The sequence below is a fragment of the Vanellus vanellus genome (genome assembly GCF_965231255.1).
Source record: "Vanellus vanellus genome assembly, chromosome: 18".
Taxonomy (NCBI): Eukaryota; Metazoa; Chordata; class Aves; order Charadriiformes; family Charadriidae; genus Vanellus; species Vanellus vanellus.
Genome location: NC_138923.1, coordinates 986637 through 1010974, shown reverse-complemented (window position 1 = coordinate 1010974; position 24338 = coordinate 986637). Strand labels below are relative to the sequence as shown.

Sequence of the window (24338 nt, the reverse complement as noted above, 5' to 3'; positions counted from 1 at the left end):
CCAAAGCATCTGGACCTCATGGCCGGGAGAAAAGGTTCAGGAGGAAACGTAGAGAGCAAGAAGCGTTAACGTGATGGCTTATCCTTTCCTGCTCTGCCCCATCCCTCGCTTCCCTCTGCCGCTTCTCCCCCGTAACTGAGCCCCTGGTCAGCTGCTGGAGCCCCGTCCCGCTGACTCTGGCTCCTTGCTGCGCCACCAGCCTCCTAGAAGCAGCAGTAAAAATATTCTTCCATGAGAAGAAATGTGGTTTGGCATTTGGCAAAGTCACAGGGGTGCAGACGTAGTGCTGAGGCAGCAGTTTTTACGAGCAGGCTGGCTTCCCGTGTGCGCTACCTGGGATGCCAAATTTCTCTGTGGCTTTTCTTCCAAGTCTCTACCCCCTCTTGCACCTCTATGGGGTGGGTCTTTTTTTTTTTTTTTTTGTTTTTTTTTCATTTCTGCTTTCTTTTTTTCCTTCCCTTTTACCTTGGGGCCATCGACAGGTTTGTTTCCTGATCTCTGTGCGGGGTGTCTGCTTTGAAGGCAACTTCTCACCTTTAAGTTACTGAAAGAATGTGAGGAATGAGGCGCCGTGGCCCCAACCTCCCACCCAGCCGGGCGGTGTTTGTACACGCAGTGGGGAAGGAGCAAGGTGCCTGGGAGCACCACTGCTGCCTGGTGGGCAGCGAAGCAGAGATGGAGGGCGAGAATGGACTTTTAAGCGCGTATCAGAGCATTTCACTACACTGAAAAATGCTGGTTGGTAGAGCCAGCAGCAATGTACCCGTACAGCTGCACATCCCGATCCACCGTGTGGAGTTCCAACTTGTTATAGCAATTAAGTTTTCTTGACAGTGTGAACTTCTAAGGCAGATCCATGAGTAACTCCGCCTGGCCAGAGGAGCGAGCTGCGGATCTGGCTGCAGTGGCGCTGGGCACCGGCAAGTGCCGGTGCGTTGGCTGCGCCGGAGGAGAGGGTCGTTCCCACCCCCATGGAGCTGCTGTGACGGCGTCGGTGTCACCGTGGTCATCTTTCTCTTACAGCTGCTGTGCCACAGTGCCTTAGAGGGCATCGGCCAAGAGTGCGAACAAAAGAGCTTTGGTGAATCCAGCCGTCACGATGGAGACTATTATGGGCGCTATTTGTCTGCCCTGCCCCTTGCCAAGAGCTGCTCCCTCGTGCCAGGGCGGGCAGCGTGCTGGGCTCCGGCCACTCTGGCTCACAGCTGGGTATTTGGGCTTAAACCACAGGCAGCCGTGAGTTTGGGCTTGTACCCCCAGGCCCTGCGGTGTGCCGAGGCACTGGCGCACGTTCGCTTCCGCCAGAAAACAGCTGGGAAGGGGGGGATGTCCTAAACTGCCCTCCCCGTCTGCAGGTGTGCGTGACACAGGCTCCTGCACTGGCACTCGAGATCATTGTGTTTGTCCGTACGGCTGAGGCAATAATCCGGTTGTCACGTCCACAGAGGCCTTGAACAGACACCAAGGGAGGAATTTCTTGCACCCAACCCGAGGTCTTCACAGCCGGAGCGACTGCTCCGGGTTCCGCTTATAGTCAGTGGGGATATAGTAGGACTTTCGGAGCACCGTTCATGCAACCTGTCCCTGCTGCAGGGTGACACCGCTGGCACCCTGCACCCCCCTCGGCGGTGCTGGCTGGGTCCGCGCCGGCCGCGCAGGGTGTCTGTCCCACTGTGGGCTGTTGTGTGTGGCCGGAGGGACCTGGTGCCCCTCTTTTCACAGCGGTGTGCGCAGATGGGCTGTAGGCCGATGAGCGAACCTTTTTCCTCCCCCGGACCACTAAATTCTGTGCGACTGGCAATGCTAGTTACCCGGGCAAATACTCCCGAAGCTGGAGGACACCCCATGCTACTGTCTAACCTGGAGAGAGACTAAGCCATCCCATTGCCGCTCCCAGGACATCAAGTCACAGCATCACTTGAGGGCTATGTACAGGCCCAAAATGTGACTAAACCAATCCAAACTCTTACCCCTTCTGTAATTACTGCCTAACGAGCCCAAAGACCTTTACTGTCTGGTCAGTCACTGGTTCTGATTTTACTTAGTATAATCAGTATCTGAGCAAATGAGATGCTAGTCATCAGTCAGGCTGCAAATGGCATCGTTTTACCCTCGTTTCTCCGTGCTGCGCCTGCAAGGTGGTATTCCCTGGACAAAGAGCCATGCTGTCGGGGGGGCCCAAGTCCCCTGATGAGCTCTCAGGTAAAGTGTCTGCTCTTCATCCCTCGGCAGAGAAGCGCAGCACTCGCAGAGGTCGAACAAAATCACTCCTGACGTGGGGGAAATCTCGCTCCTTTTCTGCCTTTGTCCAGGAGCCCCCGGCGGCCGCTGTCTCCTGAGAGGGGGTAGAAACACCCATGATGGAAATTGCACTGACAGTCTTCCTCCCCCCTCGATTCCTTGCAGAGCACAGTTGGAGAGAATCGATGGCTTCAGGGGCACCTGATACAGCTGCTGATCAGTTACTGTGATTTGAACACAGCGGCAAGATGGGCGCAGCGCTGCAGTTTGCCCAAGGAGATGTTACCTTATGGAGTGGCTGAGGAGCTTCAAAAGCTTGAGATCCAAGAGAGGCAAGTACTCTGTTTCATGCCTTTTCAATGTAGATTACTTCTCATACGAGGACTAGGTATTTGCTTAAAATAATCTGCCATAATGCTTCCTCGGGGAGATAATTTTGCGAAAACTTCCTCCATTTACTCAAATCGCATCCCGGCCACGTACACGCTGCATTTGCTTTTCCTAAGGCTGGAAATGTCTGCAAAAGGTACATTTTAAAGTCACTCCCGAATACTTAGAAGCTGTATGAGATTGTTGGTGCTGCAGAGGGGTCTTCAGACTCCCTTTGCCAGATTAACAGCACAAATGAAATGATGCGGGTAGGATCTGAATATCAGTTTATTTTACTGAGTTGATTACATGTCTGTCAAAGTTTTCTATATACTCTGCATCCCCCACTGTACTATAATCTGGTTTAATGTCTTTTAGGAGACTCACGGCCAAGAAAATAACTTAATTTTTTCTAATTGTATTTATTTTCTTCCTCCTTTGACAGCTTGTTATGGTTTGAGAGACCCATAACAATTTGTTGTCATTTAGACAATCATTCTATCACCCGATGACCCCTCCCCCCCTGGGAAAGGGAAATCAGGAAAAACAAGGAAACCCGGGAGCTGAAGTATAAACAGGTTTAATAGAATAAGATTAGATAATTAACATTAACAGCACTAAAGAACTGATATTGATCCCAACACCAATACAGAATATGCAAAGATTATCCCCAGCCCATTCTGTCCGTAGAAGCTGTGCACTCCCCACAGTGACAGCACATGTGGGACACTGCGAGCGCTGCGGCTTCAGGGGGAAGGGAAGGGCTCAGGGCTCCGGCACCAGGACAAAGAATTCTCAGGATGGCAGCCACCAAGGGAGAGAGAGAACTCCTCAGCAAACTTTCTAATTTATATTGAATGTGCCGTTCATGGTCTGCAATAACCCTGTTGGCAGCTTGGGTCAAGTGCTCAGGTCTCGCTCCTCCTCATCCCCGCACCTGGAGAGCTCGAATACACCGAGACCTTGAGACCCACACACCATAGCTGGCTGTAAAGTCAATGTTTTCACAAATTCAGATACCCGAGTCTTGTAAAAGTGCAGTTTTCCCAAGTATTAGAAGAGAAATTAGTCCTGTGTCACTCAAACCAGGACATAGCTCATAAGCCATTTTTCATCCCAGTCTGTAATTTTTGCTTCATCCAAAGCTTTCAGAAGTAATGGGAATTTTTGACATTTGGGGTCAGATCCCAGAAGAGTCGCATTAATTGAATTTGGGATAAAACCAGACTCTCTTGCACAAATTTACCAAGTGAGCTTAAGAAGCCTTTAGCCCCCTATTTAGTCTCTGTCCCCTTTTCTTCCTCTAATGCAATCCCCGTAATGCAGTGCCGTGGTTCCTCTCCTGCTTTGGGCCCCCCATGTTGTATGCAGCAGATTAGCCGGCAGTAGCTGCCGTTCCTCCCCCGACGGGAGCTTCACCCTGTTGCACGACCAGAAACGAGCGTAAAGGTAGAAGTACAAAAAAAAAAAAAAAAGAATTGAAAAAGCCTTATATTAAGAAGGGTTCTTCCAACTCCTTGATTTCAAGTGCACAGAACTGTGCAAACGGCCCCAGCCAGGGATCTCTGTGAACCTGCTGGCGTGGGAAGAGCAGAGGGGAGGGTGGAGGGAAGAGGATGGCCGGGTTCCGTGCTGCGTGGAGACAAAGCTGGGCGAAGTTGAAAAGAGGCTCCAAATTTAGGAAAGCACGTATAGCCGCCTAAACGGTTAGGAGCTGTCGGATGGCCACGGCAAGCTAGCTCTGGGGGAGTACCAGGTTTTGTACTTCTGGTTCTGGTTCTTCTGTGCTGTCTTGCTTCAAGAAAATGGCCCAAGATCATCCTTTTCATGCAACAGTATCCCGGGCAGGTGCTCGGCTGTGCTGTATAGAAGGAGAGAGGCTGTATTTGAAAAAACGACTCAATGCAAATGATATTGCTGAGCCCCAGTAATTCACTTTTATACTCATGAGAGCGTTGCTGTGTCTGCCGTGTTTCAGCGACTCCGTCCACAACGTGTTTAAGCAAGTTATTCAGATAGCCGTGTTTGGCACCCTTTTTTCAACCTTCTTTTGCCCTGCAGAAAGGCCTGCACGGATGCAGGCTACTGCAGGTCTTGAGGAGCTGCAGAGCTCGCAGGTGATGCTGCATGAGGGTCCTGTTAGGATCTCACCGGGACTGCACAGGAGATGGGGAAGCTCAGGCCGGGTGAGGTCTGGGGGGGGGAGTCCCATCCACACGCAGCCCGGTACCCTCTGCGCCCACGCGTGTCCGCGAGCCGAACTCCTGCAAGGCTGCAGGCTCCCACGGTCCTTGGGTTCAGAGTGATTACCTTGCTGGCCTGCTCCCGTCAAGCAGCATTTTATGTGCAGGAATTCATCGAATTGGATTCGGTGGACAGAAGAGGACTTATTCCTGAACGCTCAGTGCAAATGCGGGAGAGCTCTGGGCCGTGTGGTTGGAGCGCAGCGCAGCTCAAAGCCTTTGCCGTCCTTGGAGGAGCAATCACGCGTTTCCAGGTGGAGTCAAGGCTTTTATCAAAAATACAAAAGAGGAAGCAGTGATAATTTTGGGGCCCCTTAGGACTCTTCCACTATTGTACCCATCGCTCACCTGATTCCGGGCTGTTGTGCTTGACCGGACTTGGCACCACTTGCCTGATGTCTCTCTCGCACCCTCATTGGTGAAGAGTTTTGGGTTTTTTTTTTTCTAGCGTGGAGATTGGCGTTTCTAGTTCAGAAGCCAGGTGAGATTAGAGGAAAGTTTGTGGGAAAATCTTGACCACTCCCAAGAAGTAACTATTTACAGCTTTCCGCAGGCTGATAGCCCCTATCTTCAGCCTCCTTCAAACAGCCCTTGGAGCCTGGAATACGAGGGAGTAACTTCCTATACGGAGCCGAACTTCTCGGTGTATATGATGGAAATACGAATCTGATTTGAAATGGACTGCGTGTCCAGGAGGAGTTGTTGATGACATCATCCGTTGCCTGTTTGGGGAGGAATAAAGCCAGCAGAAAGTGGACCATCGCTGCTCCCTGGGGAGCAAGTTGGACGCTTCCGACGCTGTTTTCTTGGTGTGAGCAGCAGAGGCGGAGTCCCTCTCGGCACGGCTGTCGCACGGGCCTGCACGCCCACGCTCGTCTGCCGCCCCACGGCGTCTGGGGCCTTCTCCTGTTACTGCAGAACGTGCAGTTGTGCGCAGGTGATTTGGGTGCTTCCTTTTTCCTTACGTTCTTAGTGCAGGGCTTTCCTCCTGGCGTCACGTGTCAGAATTACAAACTCCAGCCAGCGGTTAGGATCTCTCACTGCTGCCTGGTTCGTGCTGACCCCTCGCTAGGGGTTAAGGAGACCGTTTTAAGAAGACCAAGCCTGAGACTGAGCGAGGTTACCTGCTCTAACAGGTTTATCATCAGGTTTGTCATCTTCGACACTACAGCAAATTTCCTTCTTCCCGGGAGAGGTGTTTCTGAAAAACCTGCAGCTTTCATAACTAAAAATCATATTTTTGGAGCGTAGATCGGACCGGCTTGAATTAAGCAGAAGGTGAATGAGAACACTGGGTATTGTTATTTTTTAATGCTGATGATTTTGGGAGGTTCTCACGGATGGCCTTGGACAGCTCACGCGCGGAGCTTCGTGGGTCTGGTCTTTCCCCCAGTGCAGATCTGCACTGGTTCATGTTCAAGCTCCATGTAACCTCCGGAAATATGACACAGATGTAATCACCCTCGAAACACTGTCTGCAAAGGCCCGCTTCTCCAGACAGTACATGGCTTTCTTGGAGCACAGGAAACTCTTGTCTGTCTGGGACATGTTCTGCTTAGCCCCGGTGCATGGCTGGCGCTGCCCTCCCTCGAGCTGCACCAGCCGCCTGCCGGGAGCCGGAGGGTTTTTGCATGAGGTGTAATCCCTCAAAACACAAAGGGGCGGTTAACAGAAGTGTGACTTAGCCACAGACTCTGCGCCTCTAGGAAGATAAAAAACATCTCTACATCTCTGCTCCAGGAAGCCTGTGTCGTGTACGGGCGGAGTGGGGTCATGCCGATGGCTCTGCCGCTCATGAGATGTGGCAGACGAGCAAACCCCTCTGTGCCTCAGTTTACTCATCCAGTCGTGATAGCTGCTGCAGTAGCTGCTATAAAATCAGCGGAGCCGTGGAACCTAATAAAACAGTCTCGTCTGCCTTATTTATCCAGCGAACAAAGCAGCAGGTTCCCAGAGAGGGTGTTCACACCGTAGAGAACAAGGTGGTACCAGCGTGTCAATGACATCATCTCCGCCACTGGTCACACCACACGCAGCTCCTGAACTCCGCAGGTGAGAATATTCCTGGAGACCTGAGACTGCACACCTTCATTAAATATTTTACACAAATATTGACTTCCCCATGCACACAAACCCACGGAAAAGAGTGTTTGTACAGTGAAAGCTGCTGTGCTACAAAATTAGTCACACAGTCCCCTAAACATAAGGTTAGTAAATATTTTCTCAAATAATAAACCATTTCGAGTCTCTATGGGAAAGAGACTATCCAGAAATTTGTGATATGTCCAAAATAGCTGGATATTTTTTATTAGCTTCTTTCCTCCGATTGCATCATCTGGCTGAGACACCGCGGCGATACGCTGACCTTCCAGTTACAAGGCCGTTTTGAGAGTCTCTGCTGCCTTTGGAAAAGAAAATGTGCTGTGTAAGATCCCGTTGTAGGAAATCAGTGAGCTCGTTTCTGCAGGCGTCTTCCAGCGTTCCCAGGGTATTAATACACACAAACTGAACTTGTCCGTGCGGGGCCATCTCAAACCCACGTGGAGGGAGCAGCACAAGCAAGGCACGCGGCCCCTGGGTTCAGCTGGCCCCTCTCCCTTAAACAGTGAAGATTTTGAAACTTTATTTCTGAACTTTTCTCATTTCGTCCCTGTGCAACGTAGAACAAATATTCTTGTGCGACCTCTGTGGGCGTTTCACGGGGAATGGGATGGAGGAGAAGCTGGATAGCAACAGGGAGGGCCGTGAAGCCTTCCCAAGCCATTGCACTGGCAAAGGATGAGGCAGATTCACCAGTTCCCAGCTGGTGGTGATGGTAGCGTGGAGCAGCCGGAGAGGCTCATTCTGAGCCAGTTTGTGCTGCGGGGAAGTGTGAAGCTCCCGGTTGGACGCAGTGTTGGCCAGAGCTGACTCCTCCGTCCTGCGTTACACCGTGGGATCTAGCAGGCTTCCACGTTAACCTCAAGGGCAAAACGCAGTAAATCTCAAATGTGTTATCTCTGGATGTGGAAACAGCTGCCCAACTTTGTCATCCAAATTGTATCAGTTCTGGGAAAGAGAACTGAGCACTGGGGACGGGGCTTGGGACTCTCAACTCCGGCGAGTGTTTCGCTTTGGGTGTTCTCTGCAGCGGGTCCAGTGCGTGTGCGTGGTGAGGTCTGGGATACGGTGCCATTTCTGTGGCAGGAATGAGAAGAGGAGTCAAGATGAAAGAGACTGAGATTACAGGAAAAGTGTGGAAAGAGAGGGTAGAAGAAAGAGTGGAATGGCAGAGGGAAATAGAGAACCAGGGTGAAATAAGGGGCTTAAGACTTCCCGATGTTCCTCCAGTCCAGGATTTCCTCTCACAGCACATCTTAAAGCCATTGCATCGGCTTCTCTGCAGGGTAGAAGAGGCCGTGAAAGCGGACAATTACAAAGAGAGTAAGAAGAAGGATTATTATCAGCTTCCTATTCCACGGGCAAATATTCACTTCCTGCAGACGTGGGAAGAGACGCTGCCGTGCTGGGAAAAGGTGCTGCAGGTGAGTGTTACTCTGGTATTTGCTTTGCAGGGTCAAGGAGCAGAAACTTCACAGCGGGCCGGCACGTGGGGTTGTATGTGGGCCACTGCCTCAAACGCCTCCCTCAGGGAGAAATGCTTCCTTTAGGATTCTCTGATTGGGAATTGCTGTGCAAGGAAAGGTCCCCGCAGGGGGAACTCCGCTGTGCTGGGCGAGTTGCTTGTCTCTGTAGTATTTTGCACAGTAGCAAAGCGATGGAAAGGAAATGTGATATATTTATCAATGACCTGGATGAAGGGATAGAGTGTACCATCGGCAAGTTTGCTGATGACACAAAACTGGGAGGAGCGGCTGACACGCCAGAAGGCTGTGCCACCATACAGCGTGACCTGGCCAGGCCGGAGAGTTGGGCAGAGAGAAATCTTATGAAATTCAACCAGGGCAAGTGTGGGGTACTGCACCTGGGGAGGAATAACCCCCTGCACCAGTACAGGTTGGGGGCTGACCTGCTGGAGAGCACCTCTGTGGAAAGGGACCTGGGAGTCCTGGTGGACAACAGGATGCCCATGAGCCAGCAATGTGCCCTGGTGGCCAAGAAGGCCAATGGCATCCTGGGGGGCATCAAGAAGAGTGTGGCCAGCAGGGCGAGGGAGGTCATCCTCCCCCTCTGCTCTGCCCTGGTGAGGCCACATCTGGAGTACTGTGTCCAGTTCTGGGTTCCCCAGTTCAAAAAAGACAGGGATCTGCTGGAGAGGGTCCAGCAAAGGGCTACAAAGATGATGAGGGGTTTAGAACATCTCTCCTATGAGGAAAGGCTGAGGGACTTGGGGCTTTTTAGTCTGGAGAAGAGCAGATTAAGGGGGGATCTTATCAATCCTTAAAGGGAGGGTGCCAGGGGGATGGGAACAGTCTTTTTTTCAGTGGTGCCCAGTGACAGGACAACTGGTAACGGGCACAAACTTGAACATAGGAAGTTCCATCTCAACCCGAGGAGGGACTTCTCTCCTGTGCGGGCGGCAGAGCACTGGCACAGCTGCCCAGAGAGGGGGGGAGTCTCCCACTCTGGAGCCATTCCAAACCCTCCTGGACGTGTCCTGTGCCACTGCTGGAGGTGCCCCTGCTCTGGCGGTTGGGGTGGACAGGATGAGCTCCAGAGGTCCCTTCCCACCCTGACCAGTCTGTGATTCCGTGTGTTCCGGACAGGGACTGTCCAGGCTGCTTTCAAGCGTAGCCGGTCTCTTAAGCAGAGGTGGCTTTTGTCTGTGTTGCAGCCTGGGCAGGTTGTTGGCATTGACATGGAGTGGAGGCCTTCGTTCGGCATGGTCGGGAAGCCCCGTGTCTCCCTCCTTCAAATCGCTCTGAAGGATGAGGTGTTCCTGCTTGACTTGCCACGGCTCCTTGAGCAAGCTGAGACCGAGGGTGAGAAGGAGAAGCTTCCTCGTTTCATCCAGATGCTCTACTCAGATGCAGCCATCACTAAACTAGGTAACACGCGTCTCTTCTCCCCACCTCGGGTCTTTACACAGCTTACTTTGTGTAATTCCTAGGTCCTCTTGGGGTTGTCATTCTCTCAGTCACCCCACCAGTTTTTGCGGCCCTGGGTATTCAGATACTGCCATGCCAGGAAGCAGAGCGACCACTGTAAGTGGGAACGATAGAAATGTCTCCCCATTTCACGCCAAAGCCAAGGTTTCTAATTTAGCCTCCTCTCTCAGACTTGGGATTGTCTTAGTTCCATACCAAACCCCAACCTGCACCCAGCTTTGGGTGGTCTGGGGGAGGCTGTCATGCAGAGCTTTCTGGATTTGCTGACCCTGTCCCAGAGCCGCTGTGCTGCACAGCAGAGCTCTCTGCCTTCCCGTACCTGGGTTTACATTCTATTTGGGGGCTTTTGGCAGGAGTTGTTAAACCTGGAGTTTAAGGGCAAATGCATAATTGCCCTTCACTGACCTAATGGATTTTAAGTAAGTTGAGCTTAAACTCTGCATTTTGCATCCATGTCTTCTCTCCCAGTCTTGATCTGCAGGAGTATCTCTTGGGGACAGGAGAGATGGGAGTCTGCCTTGTCCCCTATCTGAACAGTCTTTCCACCGATGTTTATACATATATTGTCAGCATCTTGACTGAACTAGGGCGAGCTGCAGTGCATTAGCCATGATTTGAGTTTTCCTACCTGTGTGATTTGGGCTTTCTTTTCCTCCAGGTTATGGGATGTCTGGAGACCTTAACAGCCTTGCAGCCACATGGTCTGCTTTGAAAGACACGGATAAGCAAGCGCGAGGTGTGGTGGACCTACTCAAAGTAGACAAACAAGTAAGGACGGACATGTGAAGATATGGAAAATTGTGTCTCCTGCACGTGCTCGTAGATGGTTGCCATGACTTCACAGCGTTGTCTTTTGTACCCTGTATGGGCAGGGAGATGGCTAAAGGAGCGAATAGACGTTTTCCACTTGTGGTTTCGAGGGTAAAATGACTCTGTAAAGAAAGATAGAAGCATTTAGTTTTCATCAACTAAAAAGTTAGAACTTGACATACTAATAACTTTTTTCATACCCTTTATAAAAGCTGTGAAAAGGCGATTGAAACGGGGACATAGCCTCATTCAGCTAGGGTGGTGTTTCTGAGCACTAGTCATCCTTGAACTCAGTAAGAGTAAATTCTTGTAGAAACGTTGATATTCCAAGATCGTGCAGTATTGAAGCAGATATTACGGAGTTAATGATTTGTAGAGAACTGGTAATGTTTCAGGAGCGGTGCTGGTGGATTCAGCGTAGGCATTTCTGTTCAGCTGAAGGCCGGTTGTCTCCGGGTGAGCCCACAGTAGTTTTCAGCGCTCTGCAGAAATGTTAAGGACGACCATTTCAATGGGTAAAATTTGCAGAGTGTGGTTAAGGCTGTGGGTTGGGGTGAACCCACATCTTTGGGACTGATAGCTTAGCCTGGGAAGCGCTGCAGGGTCTGAAGTACCGGCCCACAGCTATTGCCTCAGTTTAACCTGAGAAACGGCAACTGCAGAAAGGCTGTTGCCCACTGTGTTACAGGAATACCTTTTCTCACTGGAACCAGGAGAACGGTGCTGAACTACCGCCGCTTGTCTTTTATTGAGTTGATGTCCAACAGCCTCCTGGCTGAGCACCCTGCAGACCTCTGCAGTCAGTCACGGCCCCGTTGCTCTGATGCAATGCTGTACGATAATGCACTTTTTTTTTCCTTCCCTGGCTATGAAACAGATTTCTTTCCATCGAGGGTGTTTGTTAAACAAATAAGCAGACGCCGTATATATCTACTGCCATCCCAGCCCTCGTCTGAGACAAGGGGATTCCCTATGCCAGGCAAGAGATAGAAGTGATAGGGCTGCTGCCTGGCCCCACCCGCTGGAACAGGAGGGGTTGTAGGAGTTGTTTTATAACTATGTGTTTTATATCTTTTTCTTTCCATCAGCTGCAGAAGAGTTCCATTGACTGGAAGAAGGGTGGCCGGAAGGTCGATGTACTGTCCCCAGAGCAGAGCTATGAGGATAGAGGGTTCAGGCAGCCGGAAAAAGGACTCAGCCTCTTGGTGCAACAAGTGCTGGGGAAACCTCTGGATAAAACAGAGCAGCTCTCTAACTGGGAGAAACGGCCTCTCCGGGAGGAACAGATCCTCTATGCAGGTCGGGTCACCGACTCTGTGGCAAGGTGCTACAGATTGTGCGTTTACAGGCTGTGTTTGTCCGTTGTCTGTCGCCAGGAAAATTGTTAAGTAGCAAACGAAGAAAATGGCTTTGCAGATTAGTTCCTGTTCAGAAGAGCACATTATGTTTGTCCTTTTGCAGACACGGCTTTAATGGTTGAAGTTTAAACTGTCCGGTGATTCATTATTTCCCTTATGAAAGAATTCCCGTGCTTCGCAGATTTTGTCTGATGAAACATCACCTCGGTGAAACACTCCTCTCAGTAACTGAAAGGAAGAAAGTCCATTTCCTTCTGCCTCATTTCACAGCCTTTCTGGGAAACAAGTGCTGTGGTCATTTGTCATAGTGAAGTGCTTGTTAGAGCAGGGTTAAAAATGGGTAGACGTGGTGTCGGAGACTGCAGCACAGAATTGGTACTGTGGAGGGACCAGAGGAGTTTATTGCTGATTACCCCAGAGTCAGAAGTCTGGGTCTAAATCTTTTCCTGGGGCATCAAAGGACAGTCTACTGAAGCGAACCAGCCCTTTGTTAAATTCAGCTATCCTTGAAGCTGACACAGTTCCCACAAAAGTTAATCACTAGGACTTGTAAAACTGGCTTGGAGACTTAGACGGTTCCCGTTGCAAGGAACAGAAGCCGCATGGCGGTGCATGTGGGCAGGTGATCGCAAACAACTCGGTTATTACTTTTTAAGATATTACATCTAATGGGGAAGTTCCCTTCCCATAGCTGAGATACGGTAACAAACCGTGGGCAAGCCGCTGCTCAGTAACAATGGAGTGTAAAATGGGGTGGCTGAAGCTGTCTTACGTGGTGGTTTGAACAGGCGCGCTATAATTTGCATTACGTTCGAGTCAGAGGCAGCAGAGGGCTATCGCTTTTTGGGCTCCTCTGCCTTGGCTCTTTGTGATGGTGTGTTAGGATGCTGCCTGAATCAGTAAGAGCGCAGGGGGTGACATTAGTAGGCTGGAGCTTAACAGGTTGTTTGCGTTCAGTGGCATTTACAAAGGTGAGGGCTCTTCCTTGCATCAGGAAAGCCTCTGTTTAACTTCTGAATGAAACCTTCTGAGGCTCATATTCCATTTCTTTCAGCTTCAGACGCCTACTGTTTGCTGGAGATCTACGAGAAACTCTGTAAGGACCCAGCAAGCTTTGGTCTGAGTTCAGACCTGACCGAGAGCCTGGTGGGAAAACCAAGCGTAAAACCCAGGGCGAAGAAACAGCTGAATAAACAAGAAGTACTGTCACCTTCTGCACAGGTTTGTAAACATCTTCAAAGAGCTGCATGTTGCTCAAGACCCCTGCAAATCATACGCTGCCTTGTCTCAGTCATACCATTAGCTATGCATGGCATGCCTGTTTGTAGTCTGTTCTCAGGACTATTGCAGAAACATCTTCCTCGCTCCACCCCTTGACTGGTAAGATGTGCTTTCTCCTTTGCCTGCCTTCGTTCAGCTTTCCCTGCAATTTTAGGTTCGTTTGCCTTTGCAAAACGTTGGTGCGGATCTGTGTGGCAGAATCCAGCTAACTGTGCTGGTAGAAAGGCTCCTTCCACATTTCCTCAGCGGTGCGGGTTTGAATTCTGTGGCCTATGTGTTGCATCAACGGGGTTTCAAAACTCTGACTTCCTTGGTTTTGCTTTTAACTGAGATTCTACACTTTGGTTTCGCGTTGGGAATGCCTCCTTTATAGTGTCTGGAGTAGAAGTCTGCAAAGTTAAGAACAAACAATCGATTTAGTTAAGAACAAACAACTGACAGGCTGAGAGAGTTGGGGCTGGTCAGCCTGGAGAAGAGGAGGCTCCGGGGAGACCTTATTATGGCCTTCCAGTACCTAAAGGGGCTCCAGGAGAGCTGGGGAAGGACTTTTTACTCGGGCATGTAGCAATAGGATGAGGGGGAATGGCTTCGAACTCAAAGAAAGTGAATTTAGATGAGATATTAGGAAGATATTTTTCCCTGTGCGGGCGGTGAGCCCCTGGCGCAGGTTGCCCCGAGAAGCTGTGGCTGCCCCATCCCTGGGGGTGTTCAAGGCCGGGTTGGACGGGGCTGGGAGCAACCTGGGCTGGTGGGAGGTGTCCCTGCCTGGGGCAGGGGGGTTGGAACTGGATGGTCTTTAAGGTCCCTTCCAACCCAAACCATTCTGTGATTCTATGATCAAAAGAGTCTTTCTGCCGATGGCTTGTCTCTGTCTCCATGCCCACCAGTGCATACTCCATGACTGGCCTCCCCTGCAATGTATGTGGTGGCAGAGCCTTAAAACTCTGCCGGCCATAACTTGGAGCTGTGTGAGTTTGCTTAAATATCTTGGAATGTGACTGGTCCCTCTCTCTCAGTAATAAAGTTCTACTTTTAAGGTGCAACCGTCCGTTTTTTTATGCAGCTATGAAAACATTAGCAGAAAACCAGTTTTGTTTATTAACTGGGGAGACTCATTATGGCTGTGTATACTTCTGAGTAGTCCCAAATGTGTATTTGGCTCCTGAAGTCAATACAGCCTTCCCTGGTTGGACTGAGATGCTATTGATTATAGACACCTTTTCAGGACCCTCCTTATCAAGTGTGCATAAATGTACAGTATCCCGTTAGTCGTAGTCAGGCCGTAAAACACAAAGCTGCTCGGTCGTTTCCTAAGCTCTCTGTGTTCATGGGAATAGTGGATGTTAAAACAGATCTGACTGGCTGCTGCAGAGATGGGAAAAGTAAGTACTTCAGGCTTGAATTACCTTGTGAACTTATGGGTCATCTTTGTGTTCTGTACAGTCAGATTCATTAACTGAGAGGTAATCGGTAAAACCTGGACTGGGACTCAAAAAAAAGCAGCCTTCTCCTGACTCTGTGTCCTGCATGACTCCAAGCTCTTTCCCAGCGTTTCCTGGTCCGCTATCTGAAGTGGGGCTAATGACACTATTCTCCTTTATAAGCGTTTTGCTCTCTGCTGGCGTGAAACGTGAGAAAAAAGCTACATACGACATTGCTGGCCATGGAATAAACACTAGCTAAGAGCCAGCTGCTGCTCCTTTACATCTGTTCGCACAGAAGCAGCGGTCCCGGCTTAGTGTCTTCCAACTACCTCAGCCTCGAAGACTCAGCTTGATCCGTTATCACAGCACTCTGATGGCTCTGCTGCATCCACCGAGGTCCTTGCAGGAGCCAGTGACAGTCCAGTCTACCCAGCGCTGCAGAGCGTTGAGTGCGTGTACCGGCTTCGGGGAGGTGCAGCATCACACAGACTGAGCTCTCCAGTCTGAGGTGGTCCCCAGGGACAGCCCAGGTGTGTCTGCACGGAGTGCCACGGCATTTCCAGGCCTGAATCGGCTCCTGCAGAGCTGACCTGCAGTGCCGCAGGAATTCTCTGTTCCGAAGACAGCGCAGCCCTGCGTAGGTGGTGGCCGTGTCCTGCAGCCGTCCCAGCTGATTCAGGCTCCCGGAGGCAAAGCTGAACATCGGAGGTTCCTTAATAACTTCCCTTCTTCCATGAATTTAGCTATTGTGCTTCGGGGAGCCTCCCAACGACAAAGTCTCCAACTGCAGGAACTCCCCCAGCAGCAGACATTTGAAATAAAATAAACAGAATTCAGGCACTGCCTATTTTTAAACTTCCGAAGATAACAAAGCTGACGTGGTTGCTTTGTCTACCTGTTTCTCCCTCTGCCTGTCAGATCCCTTTCCCAAATCATAACTTGGGCACATGAATATCAATTGCGGTCTAATTTGACGGGGGAGTAGCAATCTCGATGATGTGTTTCTGTGACTTCATGAAAAATCAATGTCTGCGTAGCGCGTAGAAGGCCAGGTTGGCGTTTCTCCCGGGAGGGGCTGCAGCTCCCCGGGTTGGGTGGCCAGCTGGCCAGTGGGTGAATGGCTAGTTCGGAATTAGCCCCATCGTGCGCTGCCTCCTGCCCAAGTGGTAGGTGGGCGATGTGGGAAGAGGTGAAGGAGGAACTGGAGGTGTTGCAGAGCACGGGGGAAACCGTAATAGGGGTGGTAGGGGGCGGTTGGGTTTGTGGCGGTGGGTGAATGTGGGGAGGCAAAACACAAACGCACTGGAAATCAGCCTTCCTTTCTGCGGCTTACGGATCTCTTGCCTTTCCGTAGCAGCACAAGGGATCCGACAGGGAGACCCCGTGTGCTCCCATCTCCCCAAAGGAGTTCAGCGTGGTCTGCGATAACATGCTGCAAGGCCTCGGGCGCTATCTTCGCTGCCTTGGGGTGGATGTCCTGATGCTGGAGAATGAGGACGACCATCGGAAAGCTGCTGAGGTTAGTCATGTGTGTGTGGGGGGGGTGTTTGTGTGTGTGTGTGTGTGTTCGTAGCTCCCATCTGCGCTCCCTGGGGAAGCCTGCTGCTTGCTGAATAACTGCACTGGTTAGTCGGTTCGTCTCTCGCGCCGGACGTGTTGGCAGGGGCTGCCCAGTGCTTCCTCCTGCGCCCGTGCTGAGACCCAGTTCCCTGGGTCAGCCCGAGGAGCTGTGCCACGTGGCAACTGGTGTTAGCGAGTCCCTGCAGCGGTGCGCGAGCTTGGTTCGCCATTTCCAGGAGATGGGGGGTGAGCAGAGCGTGGCGGGGTCTCAAACCTTACTGGTGTCTGTGTGTTTGTGCCACTGGCAGCTGGGATGTTTCAGGTCACGAGAAGCGCGTGAGCAGAGTGTAAAGATGTGACCCGCAGTCTCAAGTGTCTTTGATGGGGAGGTGGTGGTACATCTGCAACAAGACAAAAAACAGAGAAAGGAACCCCAAATTCACTTTGGTTTTCTAACGGACTCCAGTCTGGGCTTACGGGGAAGGTATTTGCCTGCCTTGTGCCTGGGTCAGTCGAGCAGAACCATAATCAAAAGATGACTGCTCAATACGAAAGGGAAAATTTCCCTAATAACTTGCCATATAACGTCCTCGCTGGCTGCCGTCTTGTGAGATGACTCAAAGGTGAGCAGGCACAACTTGCAGTGAAATGTTTGGGAAAGAGTCTCTAACACGCGTAGGGACAGTGAACGTTGATCTGGACTCTCATAACAACTTTGACCCTCTGCCTCTCGGAGGAGAGACACATGCTTCTTCATTTCAGACATATTTCTGCTGTGCCAGAACTGGAGATATCCAGCCCACACAGTGCGTTGCTATCGAATGTGCGCTGATCACCCGGCCTGGTGCACAGGATGTTTCCTCTTCAGATGTCTGCTTGGCCTGAATCCTGGGCTAGGCTCTAACTTCTGCAGAAATAATTAATATCTCGTCTCTGCCAAACTTGCACAAGTCATTTAAACAAACTAGTTCTCGCTGCCTCCCCCCAGAGCCCCGTCTCCGCTTCTCATCCCGATACCTTATCGTGCTACGGACAGGATGTTTTACATTGCTTTCTCTATGGTGACTGGACAAACATCCTTTCACTATCAAAAGCCCTTGGAGTGTTACTGTATTGCAGAGCCTTTGATCTGTGCTTGGATAATCAAAGATAAAAATAGACTCCTCCCACCCTGCTTTATATCTGGCCGGTCCCGATTTAACAAAAGTTGAATGTTGACTACCCTGTGCCCGAAAACTTGTAAATGTTATTGCAGAGGCCGGGAGAAGGGTTTGGATCCGGGTCACCGAGTACAAGATAGACAGTTTGGGTGTTGTCCCAACACAGTCTCAAACTTGTGTCTCCAGGAACACGTAAGTGTGTGCAGAGTTAGTGTTTGTTCTTCATTAAAGGAATTTCAGTAAAATGATTTATCAGTCTTATTACACATGTCCATGCGCCAAGAACTCCTCAATCACTTGGCGTTTGCTCCTTATTGTTCTCAGTCCCGTTGCTTGTTAAAGTGATTTCAGGTATTGGTAGGCAGATGGGTCTTGTCCTTCACCCTCTATTATTTGAGATCAGACTTCAAAGCCTGAGAGCTTTGTAGGTTGTGCTTGGGCAGCTATGGATTTTCTTAATTTTTTCTTCTAGAGCAGTACGTGTGGCAGCAATTGGTTTGAAAAAACCCCATTCCCAGGCTAAACTTGACATCTGTGTCCCGTGTACTGCTTTGTGTTGTGCAGCTATTATTGGCTAAATGTTTTATCTTGGACAACAGTTGTCATGGCAAGTTTATCATGCCAGATCTCCAATCTCAGATCTGCCGGCCCGTGAGAGCGGGACCTCTGACACCACGAGCCAGTGCGTTCCCCTGTTTGCCCGTGCTTTGCTGCTGTGAGGTGACACCGGTTTGCATTCTGTGCCATTTAATTAGGACTTGACTGATTAAAAGTTATCTGTCATAAGCACCGATACAGAAAATCTTCAAAAATGGAAAAATAGTAGAAATTCGTACTGAAAATTTCTCTGGTTAAATCTATCCTCATGTTGAAGGGAAAGAGCGCGCAGTCCCTCCTTACAAAAGCATTTAACCTCTGTCCAGGAGCAGCAGCCTCTCTGGGAAGAGCAGATTTGTGTCCAGGTACGGGTACCGTGTCATTTTCCAAGTCTTCACATTCGGTGGGGTGGCAGGAACATTTTTACCGTGACGTGGTTTTATCCCAGCTGCTGTAGCGCGATGCACGCAAGGGTTTGGCAAAGCAGGTGTGCAGCTGGGGGATGAAATTTGTACCAGATGTGCTGGACGAGCTCCTTTACCTGACTTCAGCAGCCTGCGCACTGGGAGCCGGGGGGATTCACCACGTGCTTTCCCTGAAGCATGTCCTTGCCCGGCAGCGCTGCCCCCATCCCACACCTTGGGTAGGAGGCCCTTCTGGAGAGCTTTGGCGCGAGCCTGGCTCCCCGCTGAGTGGCAAACCGGGGAGGTCTCTCTTGCGAAGGGCCGCGTGCATCCGGGCGTTCCGCGCCAGGGGCTCCTGACTTCAGCCCAAGGTGAAGAATGCGGAGATTCGGGCTCTTTTACGCAGCGTCCTTCTGCGTGTGCAGCTGCCGTTCCTGGGGTAAGCCACCCTTTGCGTTTGCGCTTACTCCTATAAGCAACATGTCGTTTCCAATTAATACGTTTTTCTTTACTTAAATCATGTCTTATGCCTGTTGTGTTTCTAGCCAGGGCTTCCAGCTTGTCTTCTGCAAAGTTCTCAGAACCTCTCTTTTGGACCTTCTAGATGGATAATTGGAAGGAGATGGGAAGGTTTCAGTGGGTGTTCCCCTTTTCTCTGACATTTTGGAGAGTCAGCTAGAGTAGTGGGATGCATCTCATCCTAACCTTAAAGGATCACCCACCAGCCTGAAGAGACTACAGTAGATGTTGCAATGTTGTAGTTCAGGAGCGGAGCGGAAGCTTCGAAGAAAATGTTGGTAGTTTCTTAAGTCACTAGTTTCTAAGAGACTCGGTGGAATCTCAGAGCCCCTTCAGTTGAGTTGTGGGTTAGTTTGTTTTATTTTTTTAATGGACTGTGCTCTTGGTCTTCAAAATGATCCTCATCTCTAAGAATCATTTGCACACTAAGGCAAACTTTTGAAGTGTGATAATAACCTGAAGGCTGGTAGAACTGGCTTCCTGCAGCTCCCATGGTGTAGAAGGTTCCCTTGCAAGGTTACACCTACTCCCCCAAAACTCCAGGTGAACCAGCGAGTCAGAGAGGCGGGCTGGGCTTGGATGGATCTCAGGAGCCAGTTAGAGCAATGTGCACCTGGATCTAAATTGCCCTGGACTGGTTTGGAGCCATGGGACACAAACGAGACTTAGAGTACTGCAGTGAGCAGAACTTCATGTAGTGGGGGAATCTAATCTCCGATCTCATCTCAGCTTTGAACGTCTTTTTCCTTATTTTTGATGTAAATCACATTCTTCAGGTTTGCCGGTCTTTTTACCTCCCTGCCAATCTGTGGAGTTAATTTGCAGAGGACAGATGAAGAACTGTTCTGCCTTCAAGATCAAGACTTTGCTTTTGATATTGGTCAGCAGGAGGAGAATGTCTTTCATTAGAGACCTTGATACAAATGGGTCTACGTTAAGAAACAAAATTGGGTCAGTGGTTTTGGTCTGGTACTTAAGGCCACGTTATGAAATCACAGAATCACGGAATCACGGAATTTTCAAAGTTGGAAGGGACCTCTAGAGATCATCTAGTCCAACTCCCCTGCCAAAGCAGGACTGCCCGGAGCACATTACTCAGGACTGCATCCAGGTGGGTCTTGAAAATCTCCAGAGAAGGGGACTCCCCCCCCTCCCTGGGCAGCCTGTGCCGGTGCTCTGTCACCCGAACTGTAAAGAAGTGTTTCCGTGTATTTGAACGGAACTTCCTATGTTCCAACTTGTGCCCATGTGCAATAGTTCTGTGCAATTTATGGTTTTCAGGAATGCTGAAGAGAAGGCCGGGGTTGAAATACCAGCAGTAGAGCGAGCGCACTGCAGGCCTGGACTGAGCGTGTTCACAGCTACTGAGCTCTTGGTTTAACGTCTATTTTAAGAGTCCGAGATAACAGGTAGGGGGTTATCAGGGTTGGACTGAGGTTTATGATCCACCTCTCTAGTAGATCTTTGTCTGGGTGCTTTTCCAGCACACATCCTGGAGCAGATGCTTTCTGTCCATTCCCTTTTTGTTTGAACTGGGACCTCGCTGGCCTCGGCTCAGGATCACTGCTTCAGGATCACCCGCTGCCACTGCCAGGGGGGTCGCAGCTTTGCCCGGACTGCTGCCTTGCGAGGGCAGCACCGCAGTTTGCCTCTTCAAGGGCAGGTGGCGTTGCCAAGATGTGGCATGCGTGGCCTCGGCGCGTTTTACATTTTAAATTACGAATCTAAAGCCTTGAGCTGGCTGTGTCTTGAAACCTTATTTGGATCCTTATTCAGGATCCTTTAGGTTGTCGCGAATCATTCTGCCGCTGGTGCTGGCTTCGAAACATGGGGTCTCTGTCTGCCCTCCCTCGTCAGGCGTTGCCCTTCCAAGGTCTCTCCTGTAGTAATTCATTTGAGTTTGTTCATCTTTGCGAGACGAATGTTGGCTGAACAGACAGGCACGTTAAGGGCTAAATAGTAACACCAAGTTATTAGGGAGAGCTTTCTATCCCGAAGGTCTAAGCCTTTTCCAGAGGAAGTTGATATTATCTTTTTAATAGTTTGTGAAACTGAGGCCGATGCCCTCCCTGCAGCGCTTGGGATGGAGCACAGGTCCCTGACAACCCCCCCCCCCCCAACACGCTACTCTGCTCATTCTTGCCCTTTTCTTTGTATCTCCAAGCTCATCTCCCGGATGGTCCCAGCGCTGCCTTCCGTTATTTCCTTCAGACGAAAAGAAGGAATTGTGCCCTTTTCTCCAGCACGTCTCCTCCGTGGTTTCAGTCAGATGTGTGCTATCACATGGCCCTTCTGGCTCTGCGTGCTTCTCCCAGTCGTTGTTCCAGAGGCGGAAAAACACGCTGGAAGAGTTATTGCCTTTCTCCTTTTTATTTGATGTTCTTTGCCTGTCTCTGCAGAGCCATTTAGATAAGGGGATTTATCAAGCTTGAACTAATTAACCCTGGATGCAGGAAGTCAGAATGGAGAGTTCCAGCTGTGAAATCCTCCGACTTACCCTGAAGCACACATGGGTCTGAAGGAATTTCACATCTCTTTTTCCCTTGTCGGCAAAGCACTGTGGTGAACTTTTGCTGTTGCCTTACTGGTCTTCTCTCACTAATGTGCCACGAGGGTGGTTTTTTTGGCGGAGCTCTTCGGTAATCCAAACTGCATGTAGTAGGATCGCAATGCAGCACGGGGTGTCTCCGCTGCCACTTCAAGGTTGCCGTTCTTGGAGGTTTTTTCCTTTATCGAGAGAGAGGGTTGATTTTGAAAGAAATCCGGTAATTTTGCCTGTAGGAAGATGCTTTAGAAGTTGTTGCCAATTGCTTTCTCAGGGCAGAACCGACAGCCAAAGAGTGACTTCATAAAAAAGGCAGGGAAGCGGCTACCTGAAAGGTCAGGATAGGAAAAAGAGGGTTGCTTAGTTGACTGCATGGGGAGTTTGTGCCTTCAGAGCCTCAGGTCCAGTGGGTCTAAAGAAAACAGCTATCCAAGACAGAGTTTAAAAATCTTGGTTTGGTTTTTTTTTCGGTGTTCCCTGGCTGTGCTGGGTGGTGTCAGAGCGGCTGGGAAGTGCGGCAGGACTCTGATCCCAAACGTGTCCTCCTGCCAGTGTTAAAGAGTGATCCAGAGAGGGCTTCTGAAACTCCGATCCAGAAGAGAGACCTCTGTGACACACATCTGGAAACAGTGAAAAAATACAAGGGCTTCCAACAGAATCCGAGCCAGAGAAGAGAAATAACCTCATGCCTACCTCGAAGTGCCAATCTCTTGTCAGCACTAGCAGAGCTGAAGTGCTGGTTCACATGGGAATCCTTCCATTGCTACGGCCATGAAACTATTTCCCTCCTACAGGAGGGGGTGAAGGAGTGGGAGGGAGGGATGTCATTTAATCATACGAAGATCAGTCGCACTTTCATCCTCGTGAAGAATTGCAGTTCCAGATTTAGTATCTCCTTTTGGCACCAAACCGTTTGAAAGTGTCTCTTACTCTATTGCAGAGGTCAGGAGTGCGGGTAACGAGTCCCCTGATAATTCAGCGCAGACCTTTCCCTTGAAGGACGAGACCTCTGATAAAAGCGCAGGGTTGCAAGTCAGGGGGTGATAAACTCTAAAGGAGATGTCCTTTGCAGCCTGGACAGGGTGCATAATTTCTGTATGTCTGCTCTTGGGCTGCTGGGAGAATAACACCATCTTATCTTTAAGGAGTTGGAGTGAGCATCGTTATATCTGTGAAGTCTGCAGACACATTTAATGGTACATTTTTTTTGCTGGGATTACCTGCTTAGGTTATTTTTTCCCTTCTCCCCTGTGCATTGCTGTGCGAGCAGAACGGCTTGCTTCTTTGTGAACCAGACGGGGGAAATAGAAATAGTCTGGGTTAAGGGGAGGGAAAAAAAAAAAAAAAAAAAAAAAAAAAGATAGAAAGGTTTTTGATAGGATTATTTCAAGGTGGATCGGTTCCCCGGGCCATCTGCAGTGCAGATGCACGAGTAGCGTGTTCCAGCACATGTGAGGCAAGGCGGGGATCGGCAGGGAGGGGACGTGTAGTGAGCAAGCAGTACCTTGAGCTGCTGTTGCTGTCAAGAGCGTGTTGTTGAACCAGACCCAGACGCTCTTGGCCTAGGGTAGGGCGACACTGGAGAGAAAGACTCGATATCCCAGTTCACGTTCTCTCTGCTTTGAGTGAAAGCTTGAATCCGGTGTAACTTCAGCCCATGTTCATTATGATTTTTACCATTTTTTCCAGATTGCCCGACAGGAAGGAAGAGTCATTTTAACCTCTGGACTCCCATATCAGACTGTAAGTGTTCAGAGCTTCTGGCGTTTTTCTGGCATCGTATCGTTGCGTGGTCTGGGATGTGCAGTGTAGCGAAGAGGAAAAGTCAGACGTGAATGCAACAGCTGGCTTGGCTTTTTCATGTTTTCTGCACTAAAAACTACATTAAGGGTCTTGAGAGGTTCGCTGTTCTCAATGACCAAAACTCGGGGTGAAATTTTTTTTGTACTCAGGACTGCATCGGTGGGGAGAGCGGTCGCTCTCCGCTGGGGGCGGGGGGTGGAAATCAAGCCAAGCGATCCAGAACAAAGTGTTTGTTTGGCCTCATTGGCAGGTGAAAGGCAGCTCAATTCCCATGCTTTTTATCACAAAGATCCTTGTTTACTGACTGGCTCCACGCTGACATAGTTTCAACACTTAAAGACGTTTCTTCAGGCTTGGAAGGCAGAGAAGGGGAAGCATCGAGCAGGGGTCCCGGTGGAAGCTGCAGAGGTTTTGTGTTCCTGTAGATACACAAAAAAAAAACGCAAAGCAAAACCCAACCTGACCCTCAGCACCAGATGTTCAGAGCCCTTCATGAAACACAGTTCAAAATGGAGTGTTGGGAATACATGGAACCTGTCAAGTCACTGGTCGCAATGTTACGATGCCTGCTGCAGGTCCTTCGCACTTTGCTACTGCCCAAAAACTCATTTGGAAGAGTGAAACTATTTTGGATTACACCCACGAGCCGAAGTGGAGGACTTCTTTGTTACAAACTACCAATACAAAAGCTCCCAACTGCCCCAGTAGCTAGGTGGAGTATTTGCAGAATCATAGAATCAGTGAGGTTGGAAGGGACCTTTAAGATCATCAAGTCCAACCATTAACCTACCCTGATAAAAACACCACCACTCCTAAACCATGTCCCCAAGCACCTCATCTACCCTTTTCTTAAACACCTCCAGGGATGGTGAATCCACCACCTCTCTGGGCAGCTTATTCCAATGTTTAATAACCCTTTCAGTGAAAAAATGCTTCCTAATATCCAATCTAAACCTGCCCTGACATAACTTGAACC

At 50.0% G+C, this 24338-nt stretch overlaps 1 protein-coding gene across 1 annotated transcript in view; it reads left to right on the top strand.

The window, feature by feature from the left end:
• Positions 1-24338, top strand: part of EXD3 (exonuclease 3'-5' domain containing 3) — a gene marked incomplete at its 5' end in the record, with an annotated part of 209352 nt that overhangs the window by 45095 nt on the left and 139919 nt on the right. Inside the window, 8 exons of the mRNA XM_082492539.1 lie at positions 2407-2573; positions 8239-8377; positions 9628-9841; positions 10560-10669; positions 11800-12010; positions 13124-13290; positions 16132-16293; positions 23249-23302. Of these exons, the coding sequence (XP_082348665.1) occupies positions 2407-2573; positions 8239-8377; positions 9628-9841; positions 10560-10669; positions 11800-12010; positions 13124-13290; positions 16132-16293; positions 23249-23302 (1224 nt within the window). The remainder of the gene's footprint in view (positions 1-2406; positions 2574-8238; positions 8378-9627; positions 9842-10559; positions 10670-11799; positions 12011-13123; positions 13291-16131; positions 16294-23248; positions 23303-24338) is intronic.